We start from the raw sequence: 15,223 nt of genomic DNA, 5'->3' as shown, positions 1-15,223 counted from the left end.
ACCAGACAACACCACTGCACCTGAGCCACCAATCCTGTGTTGAAGTGGGCCAATGGCATCCGTGTGGTCCCCAGGCCCTACAGAAAAGAAGCCCAGCCTGTGCTAGCCCACTGTGGACCTCACAACAGTGGCTGCAGACTGTTTCTGCAGACTAGCCTCCAACAGCGAGTTACCAGGAGACAAAGACACAATGCCCTAGGACAAATCTGCATCCGTCCGCCCCAAACTCAGGTGAAGAAAACCAAGGGTGCCCCACATCTCCCTACCTCGTGAGACCTGAGCCCGCTTTTTAGCTTGTCATACTGGACCTAGTCCACGCCTGCAGAATGTTTCTGTGGGCGCAACCGCAAGGAACTCCAGTACTGGACCCAGTGCCAGAAGACAGCTCTGCACCAGCGCCCTACATCCTGAGGAGGAGTGAACCGATGCTGTCCCCATGTGTCAAAGGACCTGGAGGGTTGCGCCCCAATGTGGGTTCCCCTGGACTGTCCTTCCAGTCCATCCCTACAGCGACTTTGTCCTCAGACCAATCCCCTTTAACTTGAATGGAACACTTGATGCCGTAACACTCCTCTGCACCCGGATGCACCAGAGCTCCCCAAGGTGACCTGTTGGTGTGGTCATGGACCTTGCCCCAAATTTACCTTAAATCCAGGAGATTGGTCTCGTAAGTTGTTCTAGTTTATCTGGTTTGCCTCTTTTGTTTTCCTCCATAGGATTGCATTGCAGCTTCCTGAAAAATGCATTATCTACTTTTTAAAACTCTATAAATTCATAACTCGGAAAGTACTTACCGGATTCTGGTGAGCTTGGTATCAAAGTTTATATAAAAGTATGTGTAGGAAGTTGGCTCTGTATGTGCTATTTCAAAGTAAGGAATAGCATGCACAGAGTCCAAGGGTTCCCCTTAGAGGTAAAATAGTGGTAAAAATAGATAATACTAATGCTCTATTTTGTGGTAGTGTGGTCGAGCAGTAGGCTTATCCAAGGAGTGTTAAGTGTTAAGCACTTGTTGTACATACACATAGACAATAAATGAGGTACACACACTCAGAGACAAATCCAGCCAATAGGTTTTGTTATAGAAAAAGATATTTTCTTAGTTTATTTTAAGAACCACAGGTTCAAATTTAACATGTAATATCTTGTTTGAAAGGTATTGCAGGTAAGTACATTAGGAACTTTGAATCATATCAATTGCATGTATACTTTTCAAGTTATTCACAAATAGCTACTTTAAAAGTGGACACTTAGTGCAATTTTCACAGTTCCTGGGGGAGGTAAGTTTTCGTTAGTTTTACCAGGTAAGTAAGACACTTACAGGGTTCAGTTCTTGGTCCAAGGTAGCCCACCGTTGGGGGTTCAGAGCAACCCCAAAGTTACCACACCAGCAGCTCAGGGCCGGTCAGGTGCAGAGTTCAAAGTGGTGCCCAAAACGCATAGGCTTCAATGGAGAGAAGGGGGTGCCCCGGTTCCAGTCTGCCAGCAGGTAAGTACCCGCGTCTTCGGAGGGCAGACCAGGGGGGTTTTGTAGGGCACCGGGGGGGACACAAGCCCACACAGAAATTTCACCCTCAGCGGCGCGGGGGCGGCCGGGTGCAGTGTTAGAACAGGCGTCGGGTTCGCAATGTAAGTCAATGAGAGATCAAGGGATCTCTTCAGCGCTGCAGGCAGGCAAGGGGGGGCTTCCTCGGGGAAACCTCCACTTGGGCAAGGGAGAGGGACTCCTGGGGGTCACTTCTGCAGTGAAAGTCCGGTCCTTCAGGTCCTGGGGGCTGCGGGTGCAGGGTCTTTTCCAGGCGTCAGGACTTAGGTTTCAGAGAGTCGCGGTCAGGGGAAGCCTCGGGATTCCCTCTGCAGGCGGCGCTGTGGGGGCTCAGGGAGGACAGGTTTTGGTACTCACAGTCGTAGAGTAGTCCGGGGGTCCTCCCTGAGGTGTTGGTTCTCCACCAGCCGAGTCGGGGTCGCCGGGTGCAGTGTTGCAAGTCTCACGCTTCTTGCGGGGAGATTGCAGGGTTCTTTAAAGCTGCTCCTTTGGATAAAGTTGCAGTCTTTTTGGAGCAGGTCCGCTGTCCTCGGGAGTTTCTTGTCATCGTCGAAGCAGGGCAGTCCTCAGAGGATTCAGAGGTCGCTGGTCCCTTTGGAAGGAGTCGCTGGAGCAGAGTTCTTTGGAAGGCAGGAGACAGGCCGGTGAGTTTCTGGAGCCAAGGCAGTTGTTGTCTTCTGGTCTTCCTCTGCAGGGGTTTTCAGCTAGGCAGTCCTTCTTGTTGTTGTTGCAGGAATCTAAATTCTTAGGTTCAGGGAAGCCCTTAAATACTAAATTTAAGGGCGTGTTTAGGTCTGGGGGGTTAGTAGCCAATGGCTACTAGCCCTGAGGGTGGGTACACCCTCTTTGTGCCTCCTCCCAAGGGGAGGGGGTCACATTCCTATCCCTATTGGGGGAATCCTCCTTCTTCAAGATGGAGGATTTCTAAAAGTCAGAGGCACCTCAGCTCAGGACACCTTAGGGGCTGTCCTGACTGGCCAGTGACTCCTCCTTGTTTTTCTCATTATCTCTCCTGGACTTGCCGCCAAAAGTGGGGGCTGGGTCCAGGAGGCGGGCATCTCCACTAGCTGGAGTGCCCTGGGGCATTGTAACACGAAGCTTGAGCCTTTGAAGCTCACTGCTAGGTGTTACAGTTCCTGCAGGGGGAGGTGTGAAGCACCTCCACCCAGAGCAGGCTTTGTTTCTGTCCTCAGAGAGCACAAAGGCTCTCACCGCATGAGGTCAGACACTCGTCTCTCAGCAGCAGGCTGGCACAGACCAGTCAGTCCTGCACTGAACAATTGGGTAAAATACAGGGGGTATCTCTAAGATGCCCTCTGTGTGCATTTTTTAATAAATCCAACACTGGCATCAGTGTGGGTTTATTATTCTGAGAAGTTTGATACTAAACTTCCCAGTATTCAGGGTAGCCATTATGGAGCTGTGGAGTTCGTTTTTGACAGACTCCCAGCCCATATACTCTTATGGCTACCCTGCACTTACAATGTCTAAGGTTTTGCTTAGACACTGTAGGGGCATAGTGCTCATGCACATATGCCCTCACCTGTGGTATAGTGCACCCTGCCTTAGGGCTGTAAGGCCTACTAGAGGGGTGACTTACCTATGCCACAGGCAGTGGGAGGTTGGCATGGCACCCTGAGGGGAGTGCCATGTCGACTTAGTCATTTTCTCCCCATCAGCACACTCAAGCTGGCAAGCAGTGTGTCTGTGCTGAGTGAGGGGTGCCTAGGGTGGCATAAGACATGCTGCAGCCCTTAGAGACCTTCCCTGGCATCAGGGCCCTTGGTACCAGGGGTACCAGTTACAAGGGACTTACCTAGGTGCCAGGGTTGTGCCAATTGTGGAAACAATGGTACATTTTAGGTGAAAGAACACTGGTGCTGGGGCCTGGTTAGCAGGGTCCCAGCACACTTCTCAGTCAAGTCAGCATCAGTATCAGGCAAAAAGTGGGGGGTAACTGCAACAAGGAGCCATTTCTTTACAGTATGTGTTATTTTTTATAAATTGGTGTCGGATTTCTTTATTCAGTGTGTGTCTCACTGCATGAGTGTGTGCCTTACATGCTTAGTACTAACCTCTGATGTGCCTCTGCTCGACACACTACCCAAAAATAGAGCATTTGGGATGACCTTTTCTGTCTCTTTGATACCTGTGGTCATTGCTTGGTCTCTTTGCACAAGTGTACATCATTTTGGTCCACTATATAAAGAGCGAGCTTCCTACAGGGGGTATTTGGGCTAGATTTAATTGGTGAGCTGCTAAAAGAGCACTCTGCCTGGGTTTGCCATTGCACATGCCTGCTCTGTGGATTGGGCTACCCTACTGCCGTCTCTGCTGCATTTACAAATGAACATAATCATGAAAGTTGTGTTGTCCATCAGAATCAATGGAAGATGTAACTCTGCTACCTGAAAAATATAGATTCTGCTGATTTTTCCTCTCCCTCTGATGAGGGTTCAGTAGCTCATCCTGTCTCAGATCCTGTCTTAGAGCTGTTCACTATCACCATGATACCTTCTATAACTGTCTAATACTTTCATTCTGAAACAGTGTCCTACATAAAAGGCAAAAGTATGCTTATAAAACAGTGGGTGAGTGTGTGCATCTGTCAAAGATGCCAAAATGATGAGCAGAAAAGCACTTTGCTTCTTCTTGATGAGATCCAAATTCTCCGCCGAAAAACAGCTTCAAAGATGCTAAAAAGCTAAGTGTTATTCAACTTGCCACATACACAAAACCACAGCATACTTAATGGGATGGGGGGAGCCCACTCACGCAACTGCTCATTTATTATGTTACAAGCAGCTGAACTTTGTTCACATAACATATAAGTATTGATTCAAAAGTTTGCACAAAATAGACCATTGCAAAGTGCATACATTTCAAACCATCTGTAGGAAGTTGGCTCTGTATGTGCTATTTCAAAGTAAGGAATAGCATGCACAGAGTCCAAGGGTTCCCCCTTAGAGGTAAGGTAGTGGTAAAAATAGATAATATTAATGCTCTATTTTATGGTAGTGTGGTCGATCAGTAGGCTTATCCAAGGAGTAGTGTTAAGCATTTGTTGTACATACACATAGACAATAAATGAGGTACACACACTCAGAGACAAATCCAGCCAATAGGTTTTGTTATAGAAAAATATATTTTCTTAGTTTATTTTAAGAACCACAGGTTAAAATTTAACATGTAATATCTTGTTTGAAAGGTATTGCAGGTAAGTACATTAGGAACTTTGAATCATTTCAATTGCATGTATACTTTTCAAGTTATTGACAAATAGCTATTTCAAAAGTGGACACTTAGTGCAATTTTCACAGTTCCTGGGGGAGGTAAGTTTTTGTTAGTTTTACCAGGTAAGTAAGACACTTACAGGGTTCAGTTCTTGGTCCAAGGTAGCCCACCGTTGGGGGTTCAGAGGAACCCCAAAGTCACCACACCAGCAGCTCAGGGCCGGTCAGGTGCAGAGTTCAAAGTGGTGCCCAAAACGCATAGGCTAGAATGGAGAGAAGGGGGTGCCCCGGTTCCGGTCTGCTTGCAGGTAAGTACCCGCGTCTTCGGAGGGCAGACCAGGGGGGTTTTGTAGGGCACCGGGGGGGGGGACACAAGCCCACACAGAAATTTCACCCTCAGCAGCGCGGGGGCGGCCGGGTGCAGTGTAGAAACAAGCGTCGGGTTTGCAATGTTAGTCTATGAGAGATCAACGGATCTCTTCAGCGCTGCAGGCAGGCAAGGGGGGGCTTCCTCGGGGAAACCTCCACTTGGGCAAGGGAGAGGGACTCCTGGGGGTCACTTCTCCAGTGAAAGTCCTGTCCTTCAGGTCCTGGGGGCTGCGGGTGCAGGGTCTTTTCCAGGCGTCGGGACTTAGGTTTCAGAGAGTCGCGGTCAGGGGAAGCCTCGGGATTCCCTCTGCAGGCGGCGCTGTGGGGGCTCAGGGGGGACAGGTTTTGGTACTCACAGTCGGAGAGTAGTCCGGGGGTCCTCCCTGAGGTGTTGGTTCTCCACCAGCAGAGTCGGGGTCGCCGGGTGCAGTGTTGCAAGTCTCACGCTTCTTGCGGGGAGTTGCAGGGTTCTTTAAAGCTGCTTCTTGGAACAAAGTTGCAGTCTTTTTGGAGCAGGTCCGCTGTCCTCGGGAGTTTCTTGTCGTTGTCGAAGCAGGGCAGTCCTCAGAGGATTCAGAGGTCGCTGGTCCCTTTGGAAGGCGTCGCTGGAGCAGAGTTCTTTGGAAGGCAGGAGACAGGCCGGTGAGTTTCTGGAGCCAAGGCAGTTGTTGTCTTCTGGTCTTCCTCTGCAGGGGTTTTCAGCTAGGCAGTCCTTCTTCTTGTTGTTGCAGGAATCTAATTTTCTAGGGTTCAGGGTAGCCCTTAAATACTAAATTTAAGGGCGTGTTTAGGTCTGGGGGGTTAGTAGCCAATGGCTACTAGCCCTGAGGGTGGGTACACCCTCTTTGTGCCTCCTCCCAAGGGGAGGGGGTCACAATCCTAACCCTATTGGGGGAATCCTCCATCTGCAAGATGGAGGATTTCTAAAAGTTAGAGTCACCTCAGCTCAGGACACCTTAGGGGCTGTCCTGACTGGTCAGTGACTCCTCCTTGTTATTCTCATTATTTTCTCCGGCCTTGCCGCCAAAAGTGGGGGCCGGAGGGGGCGGGCAACTCCACTAGCTGGAGTGTCCTGCGGTGCTGTGACAAAGGGGTGAGCCTTTGAGGCTCACAGCCAGGTGTTACAGCTCCTGCCTGGGGGAGGTGTTAGCATCTCCACCCAGTGCAGGCTTTGTTACTGGCCTCAGAGTGACAAAGGCACTCTCCCCATGGGGCCAGCAACATGTCTCTAGTGTGGCAGGCTGCTGGAACTAGTCAGCCTACACAGATAGTCGGTTAAGTTTCAGGGGGCACCTCTAAGGTGCCCTCTGGGGTGTATTTTGCAATAAAATGTACACTGGCATCAGTGTGCATTTATTGTGCTGAGAAGTTTGATACCAAACTTCCCAGTTTTCAGTGTAGCCATTATGGTGCTGTGGAGTTCGTGTTTGACAGACTCCCAGACCATATACTCTTATGGCTACCCTGCACTTACAATGTCTAAGGTTTTGTTTAGACACTGTAGGGGTACCATGCTCATGCACTGGTACCCTCACCTATGGTATAGTGCACCCTGCCTTAGGGCTGTAAGGCCTGCTAGAGGGGTGTCTTACCTATACTGCATAGGCAGTGAGAGGCTGGCATGGCACCCTGAGGGGAGTGCCATGTCGACTTACTCGTTTTGTCCTCACTAGCACACACAAGCTGGCAAGCAGTGTGTCTGTGCTGAGTGAGAGGTCTCCAGGGTGGCATAAGACATGCTGCAGCCCTTAGAGACCTTCCTTGGCATCAGGGCCCTTGGTACTAGAAGTACCAGTTACAAGGGACTTATCTGGATGCCAGGGTCTGCCAATTGTGGATACAAAAGTACAGGTTTGGGAAAGAACACTGGTGCTGGGGCCTGGTTAGCAGGCCTCAGCACACTTTCAATTGTAAACATAGCATCAGCAAAGGCAAAAAGTCAGGGGGCAACCATGCCAAGGAGGCATTTCCTTACACCATCCCACTGTATGTCCACCACTTCCCCCAGATCTTCTTGTGCTGCAGCTGAACAATTTTGTAAGACAGTTAAAACCAAGACATTTCAGAGTCCAACTGGGACAGAAATTAAGTCTGGGCACCACATCAAAAGTGCCTCCCATTAGAAAAACAATTAGCTGCCTAACCATTTGCACAGTCAATAGGTCTGGCAGTCGCTGCCAGCCTTTTGGCTTTCTCAGTTATTGCTTTTTTTGTCACTGCTTCATCAAATCTTTGGTAGGGGAGCATCCATTAAAATATTGATCTCAAAAACACTTGTTGACATATTATCCCCTAGACCCGAAGATGCCTACTTTTTGTGTGAACATGAGGCCTAAAAAAAAAACTGCCCGCCCATTTACTATGGGGAGTCAGGTTTTATCAGGTCGAGCTATATTTAGCACATACTGGTTTGTTCTAGCCAGTGAACTTGAGTTGGAAGGAACAGGTGTTCTCTTCATTAAGAAAGTGATTGAGCAATAAAGTTGCCTTTAAATTTTGTTTTTATGTCGACAAATTTCTGTCTGTACAAGGACAGACGTCAAATGTCAGTTTGTCTTTTTACCAATTGTTTCCTTATATTATCCAGGAAAATGGTGTTTACTTTTCTTTCTCTTATTACAGTTAGAGGTTTTTGTCAAGTGAGCTGTCTGACAATCATTGTGAAAAGAAAGGCTGTAAGATGTCAGTTTTTTTTTCCTATCACAACATTTAAACAGATTGCAAATGTATAATAGAAGTATTGAAATGCACGATTGTTCCATCCTCGGGGGCACAAACAGACCCCAATCCTGGGGAAAACAAACATTCTGTACATAAAAAAGTGCCGTCCTGGGGGGTTTGACCATATACCAGAAGTGCCCACCTCCTGCTGAATATGAACACCATGTTTTTTTCCTCTTGAGGATCTGATCGCACCTTTGGACAACAAACAGGCAGTTAAAAAATTATGCCCCGTAAACACTAAAAATCCCTGGTGTCTAGGGAAATTGATGCCACTGCTACACCCTCTTTGTGCCTCCTCCCTGTGGGGAGGGGGGCACATCCCTAATCCTATTGGGGGAATCCTCCATCTGCAAGATGGAGGATTTCTAAAAGTCAGAGTCACCTCAGCTCAGGACACCTTAGGGGCTGTCCTGACTGGCCAGTGACTCCTCCTTGTTTTTCTCATTATCTCCTCAGGCCTTGCCGCCAAAAGTGGGGCCGTGGCCGGAGGGGGCGGGCAACTCCACTAGCTGGAGTGCCCTGGGGTGCTGTAACAAAGGGGGTGAGCCTTTGAGGCACACCGCCAGGTGTTACAGTTCCTGCAGGGGGAGGTGATAAGCATCTCCACCCAGTACAGGCTTTGTTACTAGCCACAGAGTGACAAAGGCACTCTCCCCATGTGGCCAGCAACATGTCTGGTGTGTGGCAGGCTGCTAAAACTAGTCAGCCTACACGGATAGTCGGTTAAGGTTTCAGGGGACACCTCTAAGGTGCCCTCTGGGGTGTATGTTACAATACAATGTACACTGGCATCAGTGTGCATTTATTGTGCTGAGAAGTTTGATACCAAACTTCACAGTTTTCAGTGTAGCCATTATGGTGCTGTGGAGTTCGTGCATGACAGACTCCCAGACCATATACTCTTATGGCTACCCTGCACTTACAATGTCTAAGGTTTTGCTTAGACATTGTAGGGGCATAGTGCTCATGCACTTATGCCCTCACCTATGGTATAGTGCACTCTGCCTTAGGGCTGTAAGGCCTGCTAGAGGGGTGACTTATCTATACTTCATAGGCAGTGTGAGGTTGGCATGGCACCCTGAGGGGAATGCCATGTCAACTTAGTCGTTTTATCCCCACTAGCACACACAAGCTGGCAAGCAGTGTGTCTGTGCTGAGTGAGGGGTCCCCAGGGTGGCATAAGACATGCTGCAGCCCCTAGAGACCTTCCCTGGCATCAGGGCCCTTGGTACCGGGGGTAACAGTTACAAGGGACTTACCTGGATGCCAGGGTGTGCCAATTGTGGAAACAAAAGTACAGGTTAGGGAAAGAACACTGGTGCTGGGGCCTGGTTAGCAGGCCTCAGCACACTTTAAAATCAAAACTAAGCATCAGCAAAGGCAAAAAGTCAGTGGGTAACCATGCCAAGGAGGCATTTCCTTACAGCTTCCAGGAGGTATGCTTGCGGCTTCCTCGTCAAGTAGGATTTGTTCAAGCTCTGAGCCAGAGCCTTGATGTCTAGGGGCCTTAGATCTTCCTCCCTTAAGGATTACCCCAGTTGCCTGTTTATTTTTTTGCCCAAACTGTATATGATACACACCCCATTTGTAGGGCTGATTCCTCCATTTGGAAGGATGCAATAGTGCCCTTTAATTGATTAGACCACGGATTGCCTGGAGTCTCGAAGATAAATTTCAGGTAGTTCTTTAGTGAGTTAATGGAAGCCTTTGTTGTCCTGATGTAATATTTTAGTAGGGAGGGTTTCTTAACTTGTTAATTTGCAAAATAAATAGATGAAAATTACTTTAACATATCTGCATTCTCAAGGTCACCTCACAGTGTTAATAAAAGTATGATTGCATACTTGAATGGAAAACTTTACCCAAGACCTAAACACACCCCTAAATTCAGTATTTAGGGGCTCCCCAGAACCTAGGAACTCAGATTCCTGCAACCTAAGAAGAAGAGGACTGCTGAGCTGAAAAACCCTGCAGAGAAGACGGAGACACCAACTGCTTTGGCCCCAGCTCTACCGGCCTGTCTCCCCACTTCTAAAGACACTGCTCCAGCGACGCTTTCCACAGGGACCAGCGACCTCTGAAGCCTCAGAGGACTGCCCTGCATCTAGAAGGACCAAGAACTCCAGAGGACAGTGGCTCTGTTCACCAAAGACTGCAACTTTGCAACAAAGAAGCAACTTTGAAACAACACGCGTTTCCCGCCGGAAGCGTGAGACTTGGCACTCTGCACCCGACGCCCCCGGCTCGACTTGTGGAGAACAATCACTTCAGGGAGTACTCCCCGGCGACTGTGAGACCGTGAGTAGCCAGAGTTGACCCCCCTGAGCCCCCGCAGCGACGCCTGCAGAGGGAATCCCGAGGCTCCCCCTGACCGCGACTGCCTGCTTCAAAGACCCGACACCTGGTAAAGGCACTGCATCCGCAGCCCCCAGGACCTGAAGGATCCGACCTCCAGTGCAGGAGCGACCCCCAGGTGGCCCTCTCCCTTGCCCAGGTGGTGGCAACCCCGAGGAGCCCCCCCTTGCCTGCCTGCATCGCTGAAGAGACCCCTTGGTCTCCCATTGATTTCTGTTGAGAACCCGACGCTTGTTTGCACACTGCACCCGGCCGCCCCGTGCCGCTGATGGTGTACTTTCTGTGTGGACTTGTGTCTCCCACCCCTCCCCCCCCTCCTCCCCCAGTGCCCTACAAAACCCCCCTGGTCTGTCCTACGAAGACGCGGGTACTTACCTGTTGGCAGACTGGAACCGGGGAACCCCCTTCTCCATTGAAGCCTATGCGTTTTGGGCACCACTTTGACCTCTACACCTGTCCGGCCCTGTGCTGCTAGTGTGGTAACTTTGGGGTTGCTCTGAACCCCCAACGGTGGGCTACCTTGGACCCAAACTTGAAGCCCGTAGGTGGTTTACTTACCTGCAAAAACTAACAAACACTTACTTCACCCAGGAACTGTTGAAAATTGCACTGTCTAGTTTTAAAATAGCTATATGTCATTAATGTGAAAACTGTATATGCTATTTTGCTAATTCAAAGTTCCTAAAGTACCTACCTGAAATACCTTTCATTTGAAGTATTACTTGTAAATCTTGAACCTGTGGTTCTTAAAATAAACTAAGAAAATATATTTTTCTATACAAAAAGCTATTGGCCTGGAATTGTCTCTGAGTGTGTGTTCCTCATGTATTGCCTGTGTGTGTACAACAAATGCTTAACACTACTCCTCTGATAAGCCTACTGCTCGACCACACTACCGCGAAATAGAGCATTAGAATTATCTCTTTTTGCCACTATCTTACCTCTAAGGGGAACCCTTGGACTCTGTGCATACTATTCCTTACTTTGAAATAGTGCATACAGAGCCAACTTCCTACAGAAGCTATAAATGGGCAAACACATAGGAAGATCTTGTACGTGAGACTTTTAGCGCTACCGGTAAGAGACTTCAACCCAGTTTGTGCCAGCATTGTGGATTGGGAATGTAGTCTGTGCAGTTACAGATCTGAATCGTGGCTTTACTTGTTATGTTGCTGCCCAAAATTAGACTCCCAATGGAGAACGCTGCTCAAGCCAACATTTCTAGCACCACGGGTGCGTACGTGCCAAGAAGCATCCTCATTATGTTTCACACATTCTGCACCATGGGTCCTGGCAAGGTTTGCAAAATTTGTCAATGAACTCAGGTTCTAGCTTTGTCTGCCAGCTGAAGCTACGCCCTGCCAAAAGCAAGTCCAAAAACTGATAACTTAACTTTTTTGCCTGTGCTGAATTGGGCAGCAGACGCAGAGTCGATAAAGTGATCTTAACAGGGAATGGGACCGTGCACAGTATTTTTAATCGAGATCTTGGCGGGAGGTGGATAATAGTGATTGGTACAGATTAAACATGCCCGATCTAATCTGTCAGTAAGAATAGTGGTGGTGTGGGCAGCTTGTTTAACCTTTTAAACTGATTCATAATAATTGCAGGAACTTTATTAATGTCATTTTTTTTTGGGGGGGGGGGCGGTTATATGTCTATTTGCACACAATTGTTATGGTTACTAAGCAATAAAGTCTGTTACTGGTCACTAAGTTAAGAAAGCGATAATGACATTTGCAAATAAATGCATAGTGAGTTACGTTCCATAGAAAATCTGGTGTTTGTCTTTTTTGCCATCAGTAAGTGATAGGGCAAGAACTGCTATGAACTGTCTTTTAATCATTTTATACTTCTTTTAAATGGCTAAAGAATATAAAACGTAAGAAGTCTTGACTGCTCAATGTGTAACCAGCCACTGGAAATGGGATAATAAATGGCTTGGGGCCCAATTTATATTTTAGCAAGCGTCCCGTTGTACCTTCAGGGGGATGGGATAAAATACTCCATCCCCCTGGTGAAGGGATTGCTAGCTGAACTTATTAATGATCGCCAGGCTGGTGGTCAGTTGTTAAGCATTCACAGGAATTGTCGCCATGTCTGCTTCTGTTGGTGATCTTCGGTGTTTGGTGCAGGACTACATCTAAATGACAGAGCCTGTACCAATCAGTTTTTTCTTTTTTCTTTTCAAAAAGAAAATCCTGAGACTGTTTGATATTTTGTGAAATAAATGAAGAAAATGCTCCCTCATCCTGGGAGGCACTGCAAGGGGGGGCATTACTCCCTTTGTACTGTCCCTTACTGGTAGGGTTTGCCTGATGTTGATGGACAGTAAGAAGAGAGATGGATCATTATCTTGGCACAAGTATGCTTCCAGCCAAGACATAAATCGGGCACTAGGACTTGAAGTCCTGATCCTACAGGGACAAAGTAAACTAATGTTGATTGCATGAGCATCTCTTTCTTCAACCGTGGCCTGATATTCTGTAGCATATTGGAACTGTAAATGCACTTTTCATTGGGATTTGCTTGCAGCTCGTCTGCATCCCTCTTTCTTTTTCAAATTATTTGAAACCTAAATATTTGTCTCATTACACCTTTTTCTTATAGGAAGATAGCCTTGAACCACAAGTATCAGAGCTGAAAGAGCTGAAGGACAGCCTGCAGGACACCCAGCCCGTTGGCGTGCTTGTGGACAGCTGCAAGACCATGGACCAGGTTGGCATTTTCAAAATGGGTTTATCTTTGTTGATATAGCATTAAGAGGATATGCTGACCCAGGGTTTCTGAAGGTATCTGAGAAGTTGGGAATAAGAGTTTTAGTTGAGTAAAAAGTAATTTAATTTTAGGAATTTAATCTTTGTCCTAGTACAGGTTAGCGTTGTAGCCAGTAGTTGAAAGAATAATCCTGAAATTCACTTTCAGACCTGACTACAGTTGTGGAAATCACCTCAGTTCCACTGCTTTGCTCAGCTTTGGTTTTGAACATAAATAAAAGAAAATTCAAAGTGGCACACAAATGCAACGTGGGCATTGCTTATTAGTTCTGTTGAGAGTACTGAGCCTAATTGTATGGCATAAAACAAGTTGGCACTCCCCTCATCTGCATTTACTTTGTCCAAAATAATAGAGCATATGCAGAAATAATCTGTATTTCTAAAGTGTGCAAGCTCTTTTAAGTGAGGAGCTACATCATCACAGAAATCTAAGTGAATCAAAGTGTTTGTCTTTGTGAATGTGCCGACTGTTGGTTATTTCCTGCAAACAAGAAGCCCTTGCTTCTTGTCTGACTTCTATAATTTTGTTGTTCTCTTAATTTTTGTTCTTTTTATACTGCGTTACCAGAGTAGTATTTTAAAGCATAGATCACATGATTAATTGATAAAATAATGAATTATATATCACAATATGTAGTTCCATGGCTTGTCCCTTCATCCCAGTGATGCCTTACTGAGGACCATGACTTAAAACATAGGCCTGATTATGACCTTGACTGAGGGGATTACTCTGCCCCAAATGTGACAGATATCCCACCCACCATATTACAAGTTCCATTATATCCTATGGCACTTGTAATCTGGCCCATAGTGTCCGTAAGTGGGGATTTGTTATCCACTCACAGCATTAAAGGCTTTTTTAATGGCACTATACTGAAGCTTTTCAGAGTGATTTTTACACTTCATCTGGACCAGAAAAATTCATCTGAAAACTTTGACCAGATTCTGTGGGGGAGGACCTACAAAACTTCTCATGCCTCCTTTTAAGTTTACCTTGGTTCTTATCTGGGGAAAAAGAGGTACAGAGGAATTTCCTTCCCTCTAAGACTGGTCAGAAACAAATTAGTAATTTCCAGCTTAATGGCATTCAGCGCCCCAGAAATAGGATTGATGTTTTCCTGAATGAACATGATAATTTTGCCTGTGTCAAACAAACAATGGAGTGTGAGAAACAATTTTTTGTCTTTTAGTTTTTATGAATTTGTTCCCAGCTTTTCAGTACATTGAACATGTTAGATTAATTTAAACTACAAACTTCCAAATGCAGAGTTTGATTTGTGGTGTCCATCACTTGAGGCTATTAACAACCTCAGGCACATTTGCTCACATCTTTACTACGTAAATACAACAATGAACGAATTAAACATAGTTAACTTTTGCAAAGTTTTATGAACTGCAGCGCACTACATGTTCAGTATTTTTTGTCACTTTTGTTTGAGGTGTATACTTTTTTAAACCTGCAAGTCATTTTGCGTGGATTATGCAACAGTTGCTACAATTCAATGCATAAACGAACACATTTTCACATGTTCTATCATGTGCACCTATTGCTCCGTACAACACTTGTACAACACTTGCCTTCTGCTATGCTTTCAGGTGCTTCACCAGTTTTTGAAGGTATTTTTCTGGTCAGTGATAAAAACTGGCAGTCTGGGTGGCAAATTGCAAAATGTTTCTATTGGTCTGTTGGTTCATGCATACTGTTAATAGACCTGGAACCTAATGTTGACAATTTTTTTTTTTTTTAACGGAATTATTTTTGTAAACCTTTTCTCTTTTTCACCCATTGATTTTATTCATTACATGCATAGATCTATGCAAAAAAATCAAAATGTGAAAAATTAAGTAAAATAACCACCATTTCTGCCTATGCCCACTTCTAACTGATAAGAAGCTTGAAATGGACTAATACTTTACTCACTATTGAATTACATAAGGTGATCAAACTCTTGGTATGCACGTGACAAATCGATAATTGGAGCAGAGAAATACTTCTTGCATGTATCAAGCAGACATTGATCGAATTAATTTTTATTCCCACAACTAAAATTGGATGTAGGTGTTTATTGTCCAAGTCAGTGGTACTCTGTTTACAAGCATCCCCAGAAATGGATAACTGTGTCAACAAAGCCAGGATTCAAACCTGTGATCATGCATGTCTTTAGACCGGCAGTCACCCTTCTTGCTAGTGAAGAGAGAGGGCAGTGCAATGTGGTGTT

General features: G+C 46.4%; 1 protein-coding gene across 4 annotated transcripts in view; it reads left to right on the top strand.

Moving 5' to 3' along the window:
* Window positions 1-15,223, top strand: part of NAT10 (N-acetyltransferase 10) — a 326,800-nt gene that overhangs the window by 120,634 nt on the left and 190,943 nt on the right. For all 4 annotated transcript variants that reach the window (XM_069221852.1, XM_069221854.1, XM_069221853.1 and 1 more), the window contains exon 8: window positions 12,838-12,945. In XM_069221852.1, the coding sequence (XP_069077953.1) occupies window positions 12,838-12,945 (108 nt within the window). The remainder of the gene's footprint in view (window positions 1-12,837; window positions 12,946-15,223) is intronic.

This window comes from Pleurodeles waltl, chromosome 3_1 (assembly GCF_031143425.1).
Source record: "Pleurodeles waltl isolate 20211129_DDA chromosome 3_1, aPleWal1.hap1.20221129, whole genome shotgun sequence".
NCBI lineage: Eukaryota > Metazoa > Chordata > Amphibia > Caudata > Salamandridae > Pleurodeles > Pleurodeles waltl.
Note: the sequence above shows the minus strand (reverse complement) of the source record. Positions and strands in the feature narration are given on the sequence as shown.